The 21,439-nt window shown below is 44.5% G+C and overlaps 1 protein-coding gene across 9 annotated transcripts in view; it reads right to left on the reverse strand.

Annotated features, from left to right (window-relative positions):
• Nucleotides 1-3,919: 3,919 nt before the first annotated feature.
• Nucleotides 3,920-21,439, reverse strand: part of APBA1 (amyloid beta precursor protein binding family A member 1) — a 180,450-nt gene continuing 162,930 nt past the window's right edge. For all 9 annotated transcript variants that reach the window (XM_029055285.1, XM_029055289.2, XM_029055293.2 and 6 more), the window contains 3 exons: nucleotides 12,512-12,631; nucleotides 9,087-9,227; nucleotides 3,920-7,782 (listed from right to left, as the gene is read on the reverse strand). In XM_029055285.1, the coding sequence (XP_028911118.1) occupies nucleotides 7,711-7,782; nucleotides 9,087-9,227; nucleotides 12,512-12,631 (333 nt within the window). In that variant the 3' untranslated portion in view covers nucleotides 3,920-7,710. The remainder of the gene's footprint in view (nucleotides 7,783-9,086; nucleotides 9,228-12,511; nucleotides 12,632-21,439) is intronic.

Raw genomic sequence — 21,439 nt, forward strand, 5'->3', positions numbered from 1 at the left:
ACCAGATTCCTTTGTATCCAGGTTTTTAATTTCAAATATCCAGCCTCCCTATGCCTTGGGTCCGACTGTGGAGTCTCAGCACTTGGAAGTGGTGCCTATGTCTTCATGGATCTGGGAGGAGAATGTAATGGCTCTGTACCAAAGTGGGTGGGCATGGGTTCTCCCAGAGAAATGCTCCAGGCTCTCTCCGATCTTCTACTTCTACCAGCATGACCATTATGTCAAGCCCGACTCTTGCCACTTGTGCGAACTTGGGCAAGTCACTTCACTTCTCTGTATTGATCTACAAAGTGGGAATTGAGATTGTGAGTCCCATGTGGGATAGGGACTGTGTCAAACCGGCTTTGCTCGTGTCCACCCCAGTGCTGAGTTCAGTGACTGGCATGTAGTAAGTTCTTAACAAATGTCATCATTATTATTATTATTATTATTATTACCACATAGGTGCAACATTTGCAATGTAGTGTGTAGCTATACTTCCAGATCGGCAAAGGAGTGACCAGTATCCACAAGGGCCATGTAAGCTCATTGTGGGCAGGGAATGTGCCTGTTTATTGTTAGTGTACTCTCCCAAGTGCTTAGTACAGTGTTCTGCGCACAGGAAAGGTCAATAAATATGACTGAATGAATGATCCACTCAAATTGGAATGCTTTACACAAGTTCCTTCTAAACATGTTTTCTGTAATCTTTGCAGACCACGCCTGAAAAATGAAGCTTAAAAAACATTGCATGAGCAGGCAGATGGGAGTTGTGAAGAAGTGCCTCATTACTGATGAGGAAAAACAAAAAACAAACAGAGGAGGTCAGAGATACTGGAGAAAAGGAAAATTACTGTAGCAGCTGCTTTGGCTTCTGGGAATTCTCCTGTAAAATTAAGCTATGCACGTTATTCACTTAGTTGTATCTACAGTGCTTCTTAAACTGATTATAGCTTTCACCTGCCCCAGGGAATCTAAAGTGACTTCATCTTTAAGATTCTGCTCATTATGGGAGAATCATAATTTTATTTGCTCATTTTTGGTATGGTATTCTTGACTTCCTTTCATGGCTGGATAAAATGAACCAATGCTGCTTTTTCCAAGTGAAAAACTAAATGTCTCACTCTTTTTTTCCCTGTAGAGGGTTATACAAACCATCATGTCTGGAAAATTAATTTTGTGTTTGAGATCGTTCTTTCTTGAGCTAACATGCTTTCACTACTTACAAGAGCGTTAAATATTTGAAGAAGGAAATATTCTAGCTGCCGCATAAGAGAAATCAGTTGTTTTCCTGCTAATCGTTAGAAAGTCTTTTGATTCTAGGTGATCTTTAGCAGTGATGTGATTACTCTCTAAATCCACCAGAAGGTGAGCACTAATCTAGCCTATTTCCTTGCCTTTCAAATTTGGTGTTCAGGTTTCAAAGGTTTTTCTCCTTTGAAAGGCTGTGTAATATCATGTTTCTGGTGAAGAACATGATTTCTGAGTTCTGCATTGAGCAAAAGAGTCTGTCCAGGTTCTGGTTTCTTCCATAGCACTGGGCAGACTATAAATAGCGTGAATTCTTGACAAAAAAGAGCTTCTGCATGACAAAGCAGTTGCCTCTGACCTCTCCCATGAGCCAGGTCACTGCCTGTCTACTTAAATCGAGGCAAGTGGTAGACTGGGAGTGCCAGGCCTGGCATATGTAAAGCCAGTGGATCAATTAATCGATGGTATTTACTGAGTGCTTACTGTGTGCAGTGGATTTGTGGGAAAGCCTCTCCAGGCTGATCTGCTTAATGGCCATCACCCCTGATGGAAGTCAGGCTGGAGACTGACTCCTATCTACCAGCTAAGTGTGGGGCGGGAAAAGTAAGGAAAAAGGGGAAGGAAAGAGGGAAGGCAGAGAGAAGGGAGACCAGATGAGGGGGAAGGGGCCAAGGGAGCAGGGAAGGATGGGACAGGGTAATTAGGAGCAGGGATAGAAGGGATTGAGGGGAAGATAGGGGCTGGGGGAGGGGAAAGCACGAGGGAAGGGGAAGGGAGAGAGATTAGGGGAGAGAGCAGGAAGCTGGAAGGACCACAGTCAATCTTGCTTGGTTAAAGAGCTGTAAGGATTCTGGTAGTCAGTCCCTGCAGTGAGAAGTGTTGAAACAGTTTGAAGCCCACAAGATGCTGGTCCTTGACACGGCGTGCCCGGCCAGTAGGAGAAGGCTAGGTGGTGAGCCTGACTCCCTGGCTTGGGGTGTGGGAGGTAGTCACCTTGCCCCCACCTGGGGCCCCTTTCCCAATGTCATCTGCCATGTGGTCAGGTGGCCTCTCAATTTTCTGAGACCTCTGAGAGGGCCATTGTTTTGAAGCTTGTAAATTAGTAATGAGACAAGTAAAATTAGGGAATTACTCATGGATTTACTTCCATTTCCTGCAGATAATTGAGCTCTGGCTGCACTACTAAACCCCAGCCCCAAACTTTTTTTAAAAGTTACAGTGTGAATGGCTTACCTCCTGGAATCCACTAACTCGACTGCTAATGCCTCTGTCAATTCTTCCTCTCCTTAATGGGTACTGCCACCCACTGGGGTCTGCTGGAGGGAATAGGGCAAGCTGCTTTTAAAACTCCTGGCATCTTCCTGGTACACAGCAGGCTACCCTCTACCTCCCTGCCTGAATACCAGATAGACTGTCAGCAGGAAACCCTTTCTCACCACAGACCGTCTCTGTGCTCCGGAGGTGGTTGCCTTGGGGCTCACTCCCGCAGCTGCAGTTTAAGAGGGAGTCCTCTGGTGTTTTTGACTGCAGCCTGCTTTCTCTGGATCGGTACTCTTCCCCACCTTCCACCTTCTCTGCCAGCGGCAGCTCTGTCAGAACTCTGCGGGGTGAGAGATTGAGCTGGAGCTAAATGCCTTCAACTTGTCCCGTTAAAAAGTCCTTGGTGGCCTAGGCTTGCAATCAGTTCTCATTCGAGTCTCTAAAAAGATCTGTGGGGGTCTCAGTGGGACGGAGCAGCAATGTCTTTGCCCCAGGGACATCCTCACCCAGTAAAGGGCTGGCAGCCTGAGTCTCTCTGAACTCAGCCAGCAGAGGAGAAATAGAAATGCTGGCTGTCACTGCATTAGCTTCTGGGTCAGCTCCTGGCAGGGTCCCTTTTCAGGGGCCAACTCATTAGGCGCACGTATCCCCTTTATCAAGTCAGAGCCGTAGCACCCAACTGTTAGCTTGGGGGTGAGGGCTCCATCACCTCCCCCTCGGCCCTCTTGAGGAGCTTTGGGTGCCAGGGGGACTGGAGCCAATTAAAGCTCTTCTTGGGGGACTTGGCTTCCCTCCAACCTCATTACTTTGTGGTTCCACAGCCACCTCGAGGCTCCTGTATAAAAGGGGGGGAGGGGTGTGTGTGTATGTATGTACATATGTGTTGGAGGGTTATGCTACAGGAAGTTGCCATTGAAATTGTATAGGGCGAGTGGTCAGGGATGAGGCTGACAATACTTCAGAAATGCCCAATGGCTCAACAGTAGAAAATGGGGTTAGTCACATGGCCTAGTGGAAAAAGCGCAAGCCTAGGAGGCAGAGACCTGGGTTCTAATCCTGAGTCTGCCACTTGCCTGCTGTGTGACCTTGGATAAGGCACTTTAATTTTCTGTGCCTCCATTTCCTCAACTGTAAAAATGGGGAGTTAATACTTAGATTGTGAGATCAGTGTGGGGTAGGAGCTGTATCTGACCTGGTTAACTTGTATCTATCCCAGTGCTTAGAACAGTGCTTGACACATATTGAGTGCTTAACAAACACTATATATACATATATAAAACCAGGGCCACCCACAGGCTTCCTGTCCCAGATGGGGACACAATGTTGGAGAAAGAAAAATTCTTGGCCCACACCTCCTTCCTCCCTCTAACTCCCAACCAACTCTTGTCCTTCTCACATCTCCAACATGAAGATCAGTAAAACAGCGATGTCCAAGGTGTATTTTTTTTATTGTTGTTGCAAATCTTACAGACACCAGCGCTCAGTTAAATAAAAGAAGGTAGCACAGTAAATACGTCACAACCGAAAAATCAAACGACTGTAGCAGCGTTACAGAAGGAGGGTCAGAGGCCTGTGACCAAAAATGTCAGAGGAATTACATTCAGTAGATGTGCAGTATCCACATTCCAGGCTCACATACATCTTTATATATATATATTTATTTATATATTTATTTATATTTATATATAGTGATCATTGAGTTTAGTGTATACAAAGAACGATATTGTTACAAATACAATACTATACTTTTCCCAACGCTTTACAAGAATTTCTATTTCACCCTCTTTACAGAACAATAATACAACGCCATAATCTAGGTACTGTGCTAAATATGTACAAGAGATCTCACACCCACATCAGCGTCTTCAGACACTAACTTGATTAGGGGAAAAAAAACCAAAAAACAAAAACCCAAGTCCTGCACGTAAGTAAACCCAAACCAAGTATTGAATGATCATGAGATTCAAACAAACGAAAGTTCAAACCTGTGAATGCAGTCAAGAATGGGACAGGATCTATCCCTTAATGTAAACACTGAGAACACTTATGTGACAGGAAGCAAGCTCGCAGACCTCACTGCCCAGAGAAAGGGAAATCTGAGGGGAGAGGAGACTATTATGGAAACTGTGGTGGGCCTATGCATGAGGAAAAATTTTAAACTGCTGCCTCCTCTTGTTTTTAGAGGCAAAGGGAGTGAGGGGGAAGGGAAGAATCATCCCACAAAAGTGGCCCAAGACCAGATCCCACCTGTAAGAGTATTTCCTTGAGAATTTACCAGAGCCCTGGGGTGAGGATGGGGAACAGAGAGGAAGGAAGAACTTGAATGGTTTTGAGTCCATCCCATCTTATGCCCTGACCCAAGGTCGCACAGCCCACTTTCAGGGATTGGGGCTGGGCTCTTGCTGAGTCCACATCAGGGTACAGGAGGCAGGTAAACCTGGGAGTTGTTCACCACCATCAGTTGTGAGCATTTCCTGAACCCAGGCAACTTTTGGGAAGACTGTTCTGCACATCATTTTGAGTGTACATGTTATTTGCCATATCGACATCTACTACAGTACAGATGGGAAAGTCAGGAAAAGCCATTTTTCAAATGAACATGGCAAACCCGTTACAGTGGAAATCTCTACTCACAAACCGTATACGGTCTAACTTGTTCAGTCCAATGATTGCAGTAAACGGTTAGCTGGGGAAACACCAATTTCCTGCAGTGCATACCAGTGGAGGGCTTAGAACATTATGAATCACTTTGACACTGAAATCCACCTGCAAACTATGCCAGCTTACTAAATTGGCCATTTCAGTTTCAATGAGACCCAAATCATGGCCAGGAGGAATAAATATCCTCTCCCTTTTCTGTCCCTACAAGCAACGTAATTGAAATCGCCACTCTGCCTTTCGATCAATGGTATTTATCAAGCATTTACTGTGTTGCACAAGATTCAGAGATGGGGTGGATCACCTTTGCAGGGTGGCATCTTGCCCTTCTGGTGGGAGCACTGTGAGTGCTGCCTTAATCATTTACACTTTAAATTGACTCCAACGGTGCTTGCAGATAAATCTTTTCCCTTCTCTCATCATCACATTTTCACTAAAGCAAACTGAATTTTGATTTAGCCAATGTTCAATGGACTATTACTCCTATTCTGTAGACTGCAAATTCCTCCTTAGCTTGTAAGCTCCTTGTGGACAGAGATCGCATCTACCAACTCTGCTGAACTATACTTTCCCAAGCACCTAGTACAGTGCTCAGTACACAGTAAGCACTCAGTAAATACCATTGAATTGACGGATGTTTTCATTAGGTGTAGGTTCTATCCTAGGGAAAGGCTGAGGGCTCAACTTCTGTTAACTTCAAGGCATTGGAATGCTCTGATTTCAGCAGGAAACTCCCTTAGAACAGAGCACTAATTCAAGTTCCTTACAGGTCTTGGGTAACCACCCCATCTGAAGGAAGAGGAGGGGGGCTCGTTTTTGTCCTCCTACTTAAACTGTTTTCAATGACCTATTTCCACCTCACCCCACGATTCCCCAAATAAATTTCCACCAAACACCTTTGATCTCAAGACACTGTTTCCATATATCTGAACTCCTACCTCAGCTAACACATGAATACATTTCCCACATGCACAGAACAGATCATATTAAGATCCACCACTACACTAGTTTCTCTTCACCTATTACTACTGAGGCCACGAACAAAAATAAAGAATGAAAGATCCTTTGGATCAATGGTACATGAAAACTGGCTCAGTGTAACGATGATACTGAGCCATCTCCTCTGAATTGAAATAAAAAAGTCCACAGATATGAGGTGCCTGATCGAAGCGGATGTGGTGAAACACCAGCTAAATGCTCTCCCACTTCCATAGAGCAGTGGGGCATTTTATTGATAGGAGGTATACGATTTTCATCTAGAGCAATAGGCCTGCCACAATCTGAATATACTAGACCTGCAAATTAGGATGTAACATCTGGTCCGGAGCACAGAATAGACATTTGGCAAGGACAAATGAAAATCAAGTCTTGGGCTGAGAAAATCTAAGGCCTATGTGAGAGGAAATTCAAGGACTCCTCTCTCAAGAAACCAGGAATAAATCTGGGGTTGTGGTCTATCTCCCTGGCTCCCCATTTTGCTCCTGCTCACTATTTCTGCAATCCCACTGAATCCCACTGCCCAGCCCCCCACTCCTCGGGGCTGTGGCTCCAGTTGGGATCACTGTGGTGTTGCTGTAGCCTTGTCCCCACCCCAACTCCCTGAAGGAGTGTCGTTAGTATCCAACCCACAAGGAGGACTGCACGTCACTGGGTAGGCGGCACCTTCAGCAGTGGCCCAGGCTTCGTTCTGCCACTCAGGATTGGTCCCACTGGTATCCCGAGCCACGTGGAGGACAGAGGTGGGGAAAGAAGGATGGGGCCTTGCAGCTGAGCTGTGAGTTGAAGGGGTGGGTGTGAGCTTTGTGGACCAGAAGATGTTTGGTAAGTAGCAGCAAGGCTGAAGTATGCCCATGTTGAATTTCACCTCTTTGCCTTCTCTTTTCAGTCTCCTTTACTCGGGAAGCTAGGAGGCCTTTGTTCACATCCAGATTTAAAAAGACAAAACAAGCTGCTGCACAGGAAACTCTGGAGATTGGCTCCAAAACCTTGGGGAAAAATGGAAAAGTAAGCCTGGGAGTCATTGTAAACACCTCAGCTTCTCCAACACATCTGCTGATCAGCCTTCACCATCATACTCCTGAAAATGAGCACTGAAGAAAAACCAACCAGATGTTAGCCCCTGCTGGGCTGGCTCCCACACTCACCCATGTCTCACCCATGACTCAATCCTGTCACGAGGTTTAAGTTGTTTGGGAAAGAGAGTTTCTTCTCACCACGATACTCAGTAGATTGGTGCTCCCGAATAGCAGCTGACCCTATGCACCATCTGGAAGGATTGCTGTGTTCGGAATCTCACCTGGAATCTTTGGGTCAAGTTGTTTTCTATTCTGTGAGGGATTGCACACAGAGCTACATTTGTCTTTTGTTTTAAACAAGATACAAAATAGAGAAAAAGAGAAGGTACAGTACTCATGGAAAATGCTCTTCCTAAACACAACAGAATGGAGAGAGAGAGAGTGAGTAAGAGTGAGAAAAGACATGGTCTCTGCAGACACAAAATTGCAGCACTAGAAACACAACCACTGGTGAGGAGAGATCTCCTCCATGCACATCGTGAAGGTCTTAGATGTAAACTGGCTGCTCTTGGGCAGTCAACAGTCTGTACATCGCAGCCGGCATGGTCTTCATGTGGATCTGGGAGAAAGAAAAGAGCTACTGTCAGGGTCTGTTGCAAGCTGGGTTAAAAGAACTGAGATACTTAAAAGAAGACATAAACAACAATCAGGAGGAAAATCATTGGCCAGTCTCTATCTCCACTGAGGACAGAATGAAAAAAATCGGTAGCCCACATTGAGAGAGGTAGGTCCAGTCTGAAGAAAGCTTTTTGTGAGGAGTGATAAATATTGGAGCCTCCCTCCCAGGAGATCTGTGAAAGGAGCAGAGAAGTGCTTTTTTAGGACCCATTATAGTGCATTGCACCCAAGGCCCAATCAACCAATCAATGCTATTTATTGATCACTGACTGTGGGCAGAGCACTGTACTGAGTGCTTTGGAAGAGTACAAGGCAGTTGGTAGACACGATTTCCACCCCCAAGGAGTTTACAGTCTAATGAGACAGACATTAATATAAATTACAGTTAAAGGAAGCAACTGAGTATATGGCTAAGGACACAAGTGCTGTGGGGGTGGGGATAAGAGAAGTAGCTAAGTGCTTGCGGGTGGGACTAAATGCACGGGCGAGGTGGTAGGGAGGGAAATAGGGTGAGGGAATGAGAGCTTAGGCAGGGAAGCTTCCTGAAGGAGAGGATTTCAGCAGGACTATGAAGATGGGGAGAGTACTAGTCTGTCAGATATATAGGAAGAGGGAGTTCCAGGCAGGAGGGAGCATGTGTGTGAGGAGTCAACAGCAGGTGAATAACAGAAAGTGAGTTGACACTAGAGGAGCAAAATATGTGGGCTGGGTTGGAGCGGGAAAGGAGTGAGGATAGGTAGGAGGGAGAGAACTGACTGAATGCCCCCACAAAGCACCAGTGAGTTGTTTCTGCTTGATGTGGAGATGGGTGGGCAACGATTGGAGGCACCTGAAAAATGAGGAGACGCGAGCAGAGCAACAGATACCATTAATAATAATAATGATGATGGCATTTGTTAAGTGCTTACTGTGCGCAAAGCACTGTTCTAAGCCCTGGGGGGGGGGATACAAGGTGATCAGGCTGTCCCACGTGGAGCTCAGAGTCTTATTCCCCATTATACAGATGAGGGAACTGAGGCCCAGAGAAGTTAAGTGACTTGCCCAAAGTCACACAGCTGACAAGGAGTGGATCCGGGATTAGAACCCATGACCTCTGACTCCCAAGCCTGGGTTTTCCCCACTGAACCACGCTGCTTCCATTACTACGGCTGTTACTACTCCTACTATTACTACCAGGGCCTAGAGGTGGGGGCTACCTAAGGGCTCTCCCTTCCCTCCCCCTGATAGAATGACCACAGCTCCTACCTCCCCAACTGCATTGGAGAGAATGTGGACGATCTTCTCATGGGGTGTGGCAACCACGCTCTGTCCATTGATCTCAATGATCCGATGGCCCACTCGCACACCTCCCCGCTCGGCTATCCCACCTCTCATGAGGCTGCAGATCTAGGGAGAGAAAAGGCAGAGTTAAAAGTGATGGAATTTGTCCATGTCCATGGCCCTTCAGGTACTTCCAAGCACCATATCACTGACACTTCTCTCCTGAGTGGGAAAGGCTAAGTTACCCAGGGAAGTAGACCGGGATCCTTCCCTCTGCTTCTCCGGCCCAAGAAGTCTCCATGAGAAATATGACCCAGGGGACTACGTTCACTGATCTCCTTCAGATGGGCTGGGCCATCAAGGGAAAATTAATTTCATTTTGCTCTTCATCCCAAATGCTTTTCATCACAGCTGTACTTGGAAAAGAGCTATTTCAGTTGCTCTCTTTGTTGCTGTTGTTTTGCCCTTAATAATTGTGGTATTTATTAAGCGCTTACTATGTGCCAAGCACTGTACTAAGCGCTGGGGTAGAGGCAAAGTAGTGAGGTTGGACAGAGTCCCTGTCCCACCTATGGCTCACAATCTAAGTAGGAGGGAGAACAGGTTTTGAATCTCCCCGTGCCCCCCAGAGCTTAGAACAGTGCTTTGCACATACTAAGCACTTAACAAATACCATCATCATCATCATTGTGCAGATGAGGGAAATATGGCACAGAGAAGTTAAGTGACTTACCCAAGGTCACACAGCAGGAACGTAGCAGAGCCGGTATTAGAACCCAGGTCTTCTGACTCACAAGCCTGTGCTCTTTCCGATTGTGATCCCAAAGTGTTTGGCAGCTTGGGCAAAACATTTCAGGGACTGGGTCTAATTCCCACCTGTGTATGCTTTCCCAGTTGTTAGTACAATGCTCAGCACCCAGAAAGTCCTTACTATTTACCTGTCTCCAAGAATGTTGACTACCATTGTGCAACCATCCACAGATAATAAAGCTCATGGATGAGAGTCTTTTTTTACCTTTGTCTTTGCATGAAGTGGCTGCAAATTCAAGAGTCCTCTGTCTACAGGATACTGCAAGTAGACCCTACATTCCATACCTTTGAATGCACCTGTCAGCAAGGCTATGGCCATTATGGAGAAATGCATTAGTGAGAGAATACGCATTCACTTGATGTCATTTGAGAAGTGAAGGACAGTGAGAAACAATCTTGATCCAGAACTCTGTCATTCCAACTGGGAGTGACCTCCCGATGTGATCAACTTTTCTGGAGAGCCACACTTGTGAATGGCCCAGGGGCCAAAATACCTTACCGAGCCAACAGCCTCTGAGACGTTGATACAGATTACGTACCGGACCAGGTAATGGGTATCTGCAACTCTATTCGTTTTGCCTGCATATCGCTCCCTGGCCTCTTCCTCCTGCTTGTGTTTGACGTGCAACAAAGATCAAGCCCACTCTGCCACACTGGGCTCTGAAGCCACCTTGTGATTCCCAAGGGCTTTTGGTTGACGGCATGCTCCCAGTATACAATTCAGGAGTATTCTGGCTAGGATGTGGCTTGCAATGGAGAGTAATGAGATGCCTTGGTGATTGGCAAAATCTACTCTTTCAGACGGCCACCGTCAATATGACACCATAGCTTCTTGAATGATGTGTCTGAACGATGTGCTTCTACAGAGAAGCAGCATGGCTTAGTGGAAAGAGCCTGGGCTTGAGAGTCAGAGAATGTGGGTTCTAATCCCGGCGCTGCCACTTGTCTGCTGTGTGACCTTGGGCAAGTCACAACTTCTCTGGGCCTCAGTTACCTCATCTGTAAAATGGAGATTAATAATAATAATAATAATATTGGTATTTGTTTAGCGCTTACTATGTGCCAAGCACTGTTCTAAGCCCTGGGGTAGATATAAGGTAATCAGGTTGTCCCAAGTAGGGCTCACCGTCTTCATCCCCATTTTACAGATGAGGGAACTGAGGCCCAGAGAAGTTAAGTGACTTGCCCATGGTCACACAGTTGACTAGCGGCGGAGTCGGGATTAGAACCCACAAACTCTGACTCCCAAGCCTGGGCTCTTTCCACTAGGTCACACTGCTTCTCAAAACTGTGACTGTGACTGTGTCTAAGACTTAAGACTGTGAGCCCCAGGTAGGACAACATGATTACCTTGTACTTACCCCAGTGCTTACAACAGTGCTTGGCACATAGTAAGCGCTTAATACCATAATAATAATAACGTGTAGAACGTCTTGACTTCATGGTGGCCTGCACTGCCTTGAATCTCTTCTGCTTTGACATCCCACCACCAATCATGCATGTTTTCTTCCTTGATTTGTGCGTTGCGATGCAGCTTCCTGTAAGACGCACTCCTGTTTGAATCCTGGTGTGTCGCGAGGTGTTGTTAGTGTAGTAATTGTTTTGCTGCAATTACGTCTTATCTCTGAGCTGTCTACACCAAACCGATCTTGGTGACTTCACCTGGCCATGACCAATCAATCAATCGTATTTCCTGAGCACTTACTGTGTGCAGAGCACTGTACTGAGTGCCTGGGAGTACAATAAAACAGATGCATTCCCTGCCCACAACGAGCTTACAGTCTAGACGGTTGCCTAGATGGTTGACTTAATAGCTTCCTGGAGCCCAGCACTATGGGGAAATGCCCATTTAATGCTTATAATGGGGATAGCTGATACCTCTAATAATTGTGGTATTTGTTAAGCGCTTACTATGTGCCAAGCACTGTATTTAGAACAGAGGCTGGCACATAGTAAGTGTTTAACAAATACCATAGTAATAATTATTATTATAAGTGCTGGGATAGATAACAGATAATCAGGTTAGACACAGTTCCTGTCCCACATGGAACTCACAGTCCAAGAAGGAGGGAGAACAGGTATTGAATCCCCATTTTACAAGTGAGGAAAGTGAGGCACAGAGAAGTGCAGTGACTCACCCAAGAACTGCCAGAGTCAGAATGAGAATGGGGATCTTCAGATTCCCAGGCCTACAGCACTTTCCCCTAGGCCACATTGCTTCTCGAGTAATAAGTAATACCTTTATCTATTACTATAACAAAGTTGCTAATGAATCTATACCTCAGAAAATGAAAACTCAAATATCCCTTTTACTATATTTCACCAAAAACATGTTTTCTCTGATAATACTAGAAATAGATCTCTCTGATAGAAATAAGAGTTTTGGAGGCCAATCCATACATCTTGCCTGCCCACCTCCTGCCCCACTAACTAGAAATATCACTGTCTGTTATTCTAGAATGCCATACCCTCTCAGCCAGAAAGAAATCTCCTGAGGGAGGAAAGGTTAGTCCCCAGTCTCTCCAGCCTGGTCGGGAGCAGGGGGACAAAACATCGGCGATCTTACACTTTTCTTAGGGATTCTGTTCAAGGATGCTTACAATTCCATTCTGTACACTGAAGCCCAGCTGGTATCTCAGGTCCGGTCTTCTGATTAGGACAGTAGTTACAGGAGGGCATCTCACAATATTCAGCTTCACCCGGGCCTGATTCTTCAAACCCTTAAATAAAATAGATATATTTGTGTATATATATTATATATAATCAATTGTACATTTGATTATTCTGATTATTTGTTGATATTCATTCAATTGTATTTACTGAGTGCTTACTGTGTGCAGAGCACTGTACTAAATGCTTGGGAGGGTACAATACAACAAAAAACAGACACATTCCCTGCCCATAATGAGCTCATAGTCTTTTGCTGTCTCCCCCATTAGAGTGTAACTTCTCTACGAACGTGAACGTGTCTCGGGCTTCCGCTGTACTTTCCCAAATGCTTAGTACAAGACATTGCACCAAATGGCCGCTCAATAAATAACCACACCAGTACTACTATTACTGCTACTACAACTGTGAACACCGTGAACCAGGAACACCTAAAATAATAACTGTAGTATTTGTTAAATGCTTATTATCTGATAAGCACTGTGCTAAATGCTAGAGTAGATAAAAGATAATAGAAGGAAGAACTTGGCTTCATGAAGGTGAAAAATTACCCTGTAAACTTATGATATACGTACAATATATAACATGTATATATTATGTATTATATTATAGATGCACATATTATATATGCATAATAATGTATATATATGTGTAATAATGTATATGTTTATATGTAAGCATTATGATTTAATGTGCTTATATCCATATGTGTGTATATATATATGTCCACAGCCCTAGAGGGACCCCAGAAGTGGATATCTGGAAAATCAGGGCAGATTATAGGGTATCTCAGAATGCACATGGGAAGAGTTAAGGGTACAGAGAAGGGAAAAAAGTAATCAAAAGTAGACCAAAAGTGCTAAGAATACCGAGGACAGTCTCCGACAAGGGTTTGTTGCCCTTGGGGCTTTTAAATAATGAATTATTACCTCACTTTCATGGTCATAAGGGAATCTAAAATGCACCATCAGCCATGACTTTGGAAAGTTCTGCAGACTCAGAGGTGGGAGTTAGTTAAGACTTCATGAGAAGCAACCCTGCTTTAACCTCAAGAGCCCTCACAGGGCTGGAGTCCACAAGCAACCACGGGATCCTGGAATTCAAGCAGGGTTTGGCCTGAGTGCCAGCTTCGGGAGTGGCCTGAGAGGCAGAGATGATATTAGTAATTAGATGATATTAGTAAAACCGATCTCCAGCCAATGAAAAACGGTGATTTTGACCCTGACATCAATAGGATTCTCCAATGCCTATCTTGGTGAGCATTTGGCCTCAGTCCGAGGTGGCTTCAGAGAATGATTCCAAAGAAAGCCAGGTGTGAGCAGGAAAATTAGCCTTTGAGGAGTTTTACGGATGGCAGTTGTTCTTCACAAGGACAAGAAGGTGGAAGCAGAGAACATGAGGTGAGGGGATGGGTTTTGGCCGATGGAAAGACAGAACCCAATCAATCGCTCCCTTTAAGGAACAGATTTAACTTGTTAACTGGCAAGTGGATGCCAGTTAATGTGGAAAAAGGAGACATGGTATGAGAAATGCCTAATCAGTTTCAGTGGGTTTGGAGGGCACTTCTGCACTTGTGTAGTGATCTTTATTTTCCCAGCTGTCGATAATCTTTTGCACAGCAGCATCCCTCTGAGGAAGGTCAGAGCTAATTTTCCTCATTTTACAGTTGAGGAAATTGAGCCATGGAGATGTGACATGCTCTGCTTAAGGGCTGAAGAAAAGCCAAGTGAATGAACACTTCTCATTCAGTCCAACAATATCCCTCCCAACCAAAGGCACACTTACTAGAATGTAGTTATCTAATACTTCGAAAGACAATTTCTAAAATGCTGCTACCCCTGATTTTTCCATAAAAACAAATGTGGAAATTGGCTTCCAAGTAACTAAGGAGAAAAATAGTTTGGAGGGAGGGGAAACCAAGAGGAGTGGTTATTCTAGGGAATATTTTCTCTGTAAGGCTCACTAATAATAGTAATAAATTTATTAAACGCTTACTCTATGCCAAGCACTGTACTAAGCACTGGGTTAGATACAAGATAATCAGGTACCACATAAGTCTCACAGTTTAGGAGGGAGAACAGGTAATGAATTCCCATTTTGCAGATGAGGGAACTGAAGCACAGAGAAGTGAAGTGACTTGACCAAGGCCTCACAGCAGACAGGTGGTGGAGCTGGAATTAGAACCCAGGGCTCTTGACTCCCAGGCCTGTGCTCTTTCTACTAGGCCCCACTGATCCAGGGTAAGCCTATTGTCTAGGAGGAAACTATTCACCAGTCTGAGGTGAATTGACTACTCCTGAACGATTTAATCCACCGCACAAAGGAAAGCAGTTTCCTCAGCAGGACTGACTTCACCAGTAGATCAAACCAGCACAAGGCAAATAAATCGGGCTTGAAATTGATTGGATCTGTTCCAAGGCAGTAAGGGAAAAGTTTTGTTGTTTTCTTTTTTAATCCAGGAACTCTTCCAGGCTTCCTGTTTTGAGATTTCCTTCACAGACTTCTTCCCCTGCCCTTTGATTAATTTAAGCTAGTTTTCTCAATACAATAGTTCAGAGGCTGCTTAAATTAATTTCACCACTGCCAGGATCCCTGCCTACCTCCTTTCTGCCTCTGAACAGCTTTGTTTTCTTAAGAGATTTGAGTCTGCTAATCACTATAATTTAGTTAGTGATCCCTTCACTTTACTTAATTTTATGTGCATGTATGTGGCAGTGTTTTCCATCCTTTCAGTTGCTTACAAGGGTCACCACTGCCATATAACGTTTAGATGGCTGTCAAGCTGGGCCACTTCACAATGTTCCTGTTCTTCCAAGTCTTCTTTGTCGCCAGTCAGAAACAGAATACCGGGCTGAATGAATTATTGGTCCGACCCAATAATGGCATTGCTTATGTTATGTTTCTAGGTCACCCACATCTAGGATCTATAACACTGTATTACTTTTTGGAATCCTCCTTCCACTGATGCAATGCCATCTTCCCCTGGGGCTAATCTCAAAACACTAACTGGACTTTTATGGCTATTATGACAGACAATGGGATAAATAATAGAAATTCTGGGGCATCCAGAAAGAAATAGCAGTGAGAGGGGTAGGTTCCCTTTTCACCTAATCTGGATACTGCTCTCCATGCTACCAGAAGGAAGGCTTGTCTTGACGAGTATTGGGATTCAGTCTTTGTTCTTTGACACCTCAGCAATCCAATGCACCACTGAAGCACTTAGTACAGTGCTCTGCACACAGTAAGCACTCAATAAATATGACTGAAAGAATGAAGAAATGCCAAACCAAACAGAGACGTTATGATCTGTCCATCACCAGCTAAGATTTGGAGACTAAGAATTTGAAAGAAAGATGAATTTAGAAAAATGACTGAAGAAGATCCTGATGGAGAGAAGAGTTTAAAGGTGGAAAGAGGTGTTCAGAAGGAGTTGGCCAGCTACAAATTGCTCTATGAAGACAAGATGAAGGCTGTTGATCAATCTAAATGGGATACATTCTTCACTAAAGTTGGAAAACCATTACCACAATAAGGAGCATAAGGTTCTACTTCAGCAATCTCCTGCTGAGATTCATATTCACACGTCAACCCCTTGTTTAATTAATGTTGTGATGCTACGCTTTGAATGATTTTAACAAAGATTAAACCACAGATGAGAGATGCCTAATGCAAAAGTATATAGCACATTAAGGAATTTCATATTATTTTTCCAAAGGCATTGGACTAGACCCAATTTATAACACAGGTCTATGAGAAAAACATACCCTCACAATACAGCCACATTTTCAAGAAACATAACCCTGCTATATCGTTTGGTGCACCTGTATTGGAACACGGGGGCAGGGCGACAGGGGAGGAGGAGGCCCAGACCAGGGAAACGGGTGGTCAGAAAAATGAGGGGAGGGAAATGGAGAGGAAGGATTTGCAGTGGATGCTTTATTTACTATTTAGGGTCCAGTCATCATGTTGGGACTGGATCAGGAATGGAACCTAACAATTGCATGGAAGTCTATGGGAAAATGTACCCTAAGATACATCCAGGTTTTTGAGGGACATATCATGGCTGTATCGTGGGGTACTCTTGTAGTGTGTGTGTGTGTGTGTGTGTGTGTGTCTGTGGGAGTGCCTAAGGGGATGTACACAGTGGGTAGGTATATGAGATGAGTAGAGAGGAGACTTGAGACTGGAGGAGCTCAGTTTCTAAAATATGTGAAAGCCCATTTTAAGAGAATCAACTCCCTACATTGGCAAAACCTGTCTAATGAAACCTTAAATAAAACACTATCTGACAATTTGCTTCAAAAGGCATTCGCCTTCCATCTGGTGTCAGTGTTTTGGAGGAAGATGGCATCTTTTGGCAAACATAAAAATTCCACCAGTCAACTGCCAATCTGTGCACCCCATTCAATACATCAGGATATCCTGTGGGCAAGATGCTTACTATGTGCAAAGCACTACTGCAATTGGAAGTTAAGCACGAAGTCTCAGAAAAGCAGCCCAATGGAGAGCCACCTTCAAAACAGTTAACTTGGCAGGGAGGTTTTGTCAATTTCCTTTCTAAAAAAGAAATGTTTCTCAGATTACCTTTCTACCGAACAGACGGCCAGAAGCACTGGGTGTTCATAATGTTATCAGCACCATTCACATTTGAATTATAGCCCTTTCCTTATGTCTGGGCACGTAACAACCCTGATTCATAGAATGACTAAACCATTTCTCATTATAATTAAAGAAAGCCTCCTGTCGAAGTGGGGTGGAAGAATCTAAATTTTAACTCTCTATAAATGTATGTGTGTGTGCGTGTGCGTACATATAAACTCTTTTTATATAAATATTATTATATATAATATATATATTCTCCTATGAATCAACGCCTTATGGCAGGAGCGTTTGTGTACACTAATGAAGCTTAGAGCTATGCCACTGAGAGATACGCTCTCGTCAGGGTTACCCCTAATGGAAAAGTCTAAGCCAAAGCGTCAAAGTCGATTCACCTGTGGTGGGTAGCAGCGTCATGGGAAAGAGTCGAAGGCAGGTGATAAGTGATCAAAATGCTGATCAAAGACAATGGCAGAGACTTAAGTTTTTACTGTACAGAAGGCAATGGTAAACCATTTCTGTATTTTTTACCAAAAAATCTCTATGGAAAAAGAACCATATAGTCCCTACAAATCAGAAACGACTTGACTGTGTTTAAGAAGATATACATAATATAGGTATATATTCAGAAATGTGTTCAGTTATAGTGTTCAGAAATGACACTATAAATGGGCAATTCTCAGGTTTGTGAATGTGGCTGAGAAGACCCTTGCATAATCAACAATCCTTTTGGTACTATGTACAAGATTGCCATTGGTGTGCTGGTGCATGTGCTACTTTTTTTTATGGAACTTATGTGCTTACTATATGCCAAGCACTGTTCTAAGTGCTGGGATGGATACAAGTTAATCAGGTTAGACACAATCACCATCCCACATGGGGTTCACAGTCTAAGTGGGAGGGAGTAGGAGTTAATCCTCAATTTACAGATGGGGTAACTGAGGCGCAGAGAAGTTAAAGGACTTGCCCAAGGGCACACAGCGTTCATATGGCAATGCTGGAATCAGAATCCAGGTCCTCTGGATCCCAGGTCTTTCCGCTAGGCCACCCTGTTTCTGGACTGGAGTGGGGAGAGACGGGATGCAGGGAGGTCAGTGTGAGGGTTGATGCAGTAGTCAAGGCAGGGTAGGATAAGTGCTTGGATCACCAGGGCAGCAGTTTGACTGCAGAAGAAAGGGTGGATTCTAAAGATGTTGTGAAGGTAGAACCAACAGGATTTTGTGACAGATTGAATGGATGGGTTGAATGAGAGATGAGTTGAAGATAATGCCAAGGTTATGGGCTTGTGAGACATGGTGGGTGGTAGTGTTGCCTACAGTCATAGGAAAGTCACGGGGGAGGGCACGGTTTGGGTGGAAAGATGAGGAGGTCTGTTTTGGACATCTTAAGTATGAGGTGAGGGTGGGCCATCCAAGTGGAGATGAGAAGAAGAAGAAGAAGTCAGGGCTGGAGAGGTAGATTTGGGAGTCATCCATATAGAGTTGGTAGTTGGAGCCATGGGAGCGAATACATTCTCCAAGGGAGTGGGTGGAGATGGAAATTAGAAGGGGACCCAGAACTGAACCTTGAGGGACTCCCACGGTTAGGAGGTGTGAGGCAGAGGAAGAGCCTGCGAAGGAGACTGAGAAGGAGCGGCTTGAGAGATAGGAGGAGAACGAGGAGAGGACAGTGTCAGTGAAGCCAAAGTTAGACAATGTTTCTAGGAGACGGGGGTGGTCCACAGTGTTGAAGGCAGCTGAAAGGTCAAAGTGGATTAGGCTAGAGTAGAGGCCACGGGGTTTGGCAAGGAGAAAGAATATCATTGGCGACAGAGAGGGTAGTTTCTGTGGAGTGGAAGGTAGATTGGAATCGATCAAGGAGAGAACTGGAGGAAAGGAAATGGAGGCAGCGGGTGTAGAATACTCATTCAAGGAGTTTGGAGAGGAATTTTCCTCCCGCTGATTTAGACTAGGAGCCCCTGTGCTCAACCTGATCAACTCTATCTACTCCAGCACTTAGAACAGTGTTTGGCACATAGTAAGCACTTAAGAAGTATCATAAAAACAAGAATGATAGAAGGGAGATGGGGTGATAACTGGAGGGAGTCAAAGGGTCAAGGGAGGGCTTTTTTTTTTTAGGATAGGGGATATGTGAGCTTGTTTGAAAGCAGTTAGGAAGAAGCCATTGGAAATGAATGGCTGAAGATGGTAGTCAGGGAAGGAAGAAGGGTGGAGACAAGTGTTTTGGAAAGGTGTGAAAGGATGGAGTTGGTGGTGCAGGTGGAGGGGTTAGATTTTGAGAGGAGGTGGGAGATTTTCTCTGGTGATACTGCTGGGAAAGAAGGCCGAATAGAAGAGGAGGGAGGGACTAGAGAGGAGCAGGGGAGATTTTAGGGAAATTACACCTGATGGCTTTAATTTTATCACTAAAGTATGCGGCCAGGTCATAAGGGGCAAGAAAAGGGGAGGGCAGGAGGCAGGGGTTTGAGGAGGGAGTTAAACGTCTGAAACAACTGGCGAAGGCAATTGGGAATGGGTGTCAATAAGGATGGAGAAATAATGTATCTGGGAGGAAGAGAGGACAGAATTAAAGCAGGTGAGGATGAATTTGAACTGTATGAGGTCACCTGGATGTCTGGATTCCTGCCAGCTACGTTCTGCAGTTGGAGCACAGGAGCAGAGGAAGTATACTGTGGAAGTGATTTGGATTGTGGGTTAGTGGTATGAGGTCGACAGAGGAATAGGGGAGCAAGGGTGTTGAATTTAGTGAAGAGGGCGGTGTTGAGGACATCGATTTGTGCATTAAGGGTGCTATGCTACATTTGGCCTCCAGTTCATAATTAATGTCCAAAATTTTCTCTCATTTTCCTAACTCACTGAGCTGTTTTTTAATGGTAGTTCCAGCAAAGTGGCCAGTTATCCCCATGACAACAGTAGAATAGTGCAGTAAAATAAGAAAGGTGAGAGAAGGAGGAAAGGGGAGGAAAATAGGAGGGGGAGAATTGAGTGTGTGACAGAATGGTCTCCATGGTAACAAGAGAGCAGTGATGCTCCTGTGGGGAAAGCAAGAAGAAAGGTAAGCAAAGCCTCAGACAAAAAATTCAGACAGTCCACTTAGGAGGACTGTGTGGGAGGGGATGTGAGCTGAGACAGCCAAGATATGTCATACTTGCAAATAATTATGGGGTGAGAAATAAAGGGAGAAGGCAATTAGAAAGAAAAGCAAATTATTTGAGCAAGTTTTCCTAACTAGTGACAGGGTGAATGTACAAATTAGCTCCTGTCCCTTCCCATTTCCCATCAACAAACAGGATATTGTGATTTGGTAGGTGGGAGACTAATTGAAGACTCATTGTAAAGAGTACCTAGTCCAGTGTGTGTACACACACACACACATAAAAATGTTCTTCTAGTGCAGAAGGAGGAAGAACACCAGGAAGTTCATCAGTTAGTCAAATTGTGTTTTTCTATACAACAAGTAGATGTGTCTAATCAGTATGGAATGCCTTATATTCACTGGCAAAGTGAAGCTGCGTACTAACTAGAATCCTTTAAAAACACAGATTTGCTACTGGATGGAGTGGACCAACAGAAAGAGCACAGCCTGGAAGTCAGAGGACCTGGGTTCTAATCCCAGTTCTGCCACTTGTCTGCTGTGTGACCTTGGGCAAGTCGCTTAACTTCTCTGGGCCTCAGTTTTCTCATCTGTAAAATGGAGAATCAATGCCTATTCTCCCACCCGCTTAGACTGTGAATCCCACGTAGGACAGAGATTGTGTCCAACCTGATTAACTTGGATCTAACCCAGCACTTAGTGCTTAGAAACCGCTTAACAGACATAATAATAATAATATTAATAATAATAAAGATGACAGATCTTCTAGGTGGCTTCACTCTCAGCAACATCATCTTGAAGAGAACGAACCATAAATATATTTTATATGGATGTTTCTCACACGAGAAGCAGCGTGGCTCACTGGAAAGAGCACGGGCTTTGGAGTCAGAGGACATGGGTTCAAACCCCGGCTCTGCCACTTGTCAGCTGTGTGACTTTGGGCAAGTCATTTAACTTCTCAGTGCCTCAGTTACCTCACCTGTAAAATGGGGATTAAGACTGTGAGCCCCACGTGGGACAAGCTGATTCCCCTGTGTCTACCCCAGCGCTTAGAACAGTGCTCGGCACATAGTAAGCGCTTAACAAATACCAACATTATTATTATTATTAGATGAGTGAGGAATGCAGAGAGAGCCAGAGAGAGAAAGAGTGTGTGCTTGTGTAGAATG

The sequence above is a fragment of the Ornithorhynchus anatinus genome, chromosome X5 (genome assembly GCF_004115215.2).
Source record: "Ornithorhynchus anatinus isolate Pmale09 chromosome X5, mOrnAna1.pri.v4, whole genome shotgun sequence".
NCBI lineage: Eukaryota > Metazoa > Chordata > Mammalia > Monotremata > Ornithorhynchidae > Ornithorhynchus > Ornithorhynchus anatinus.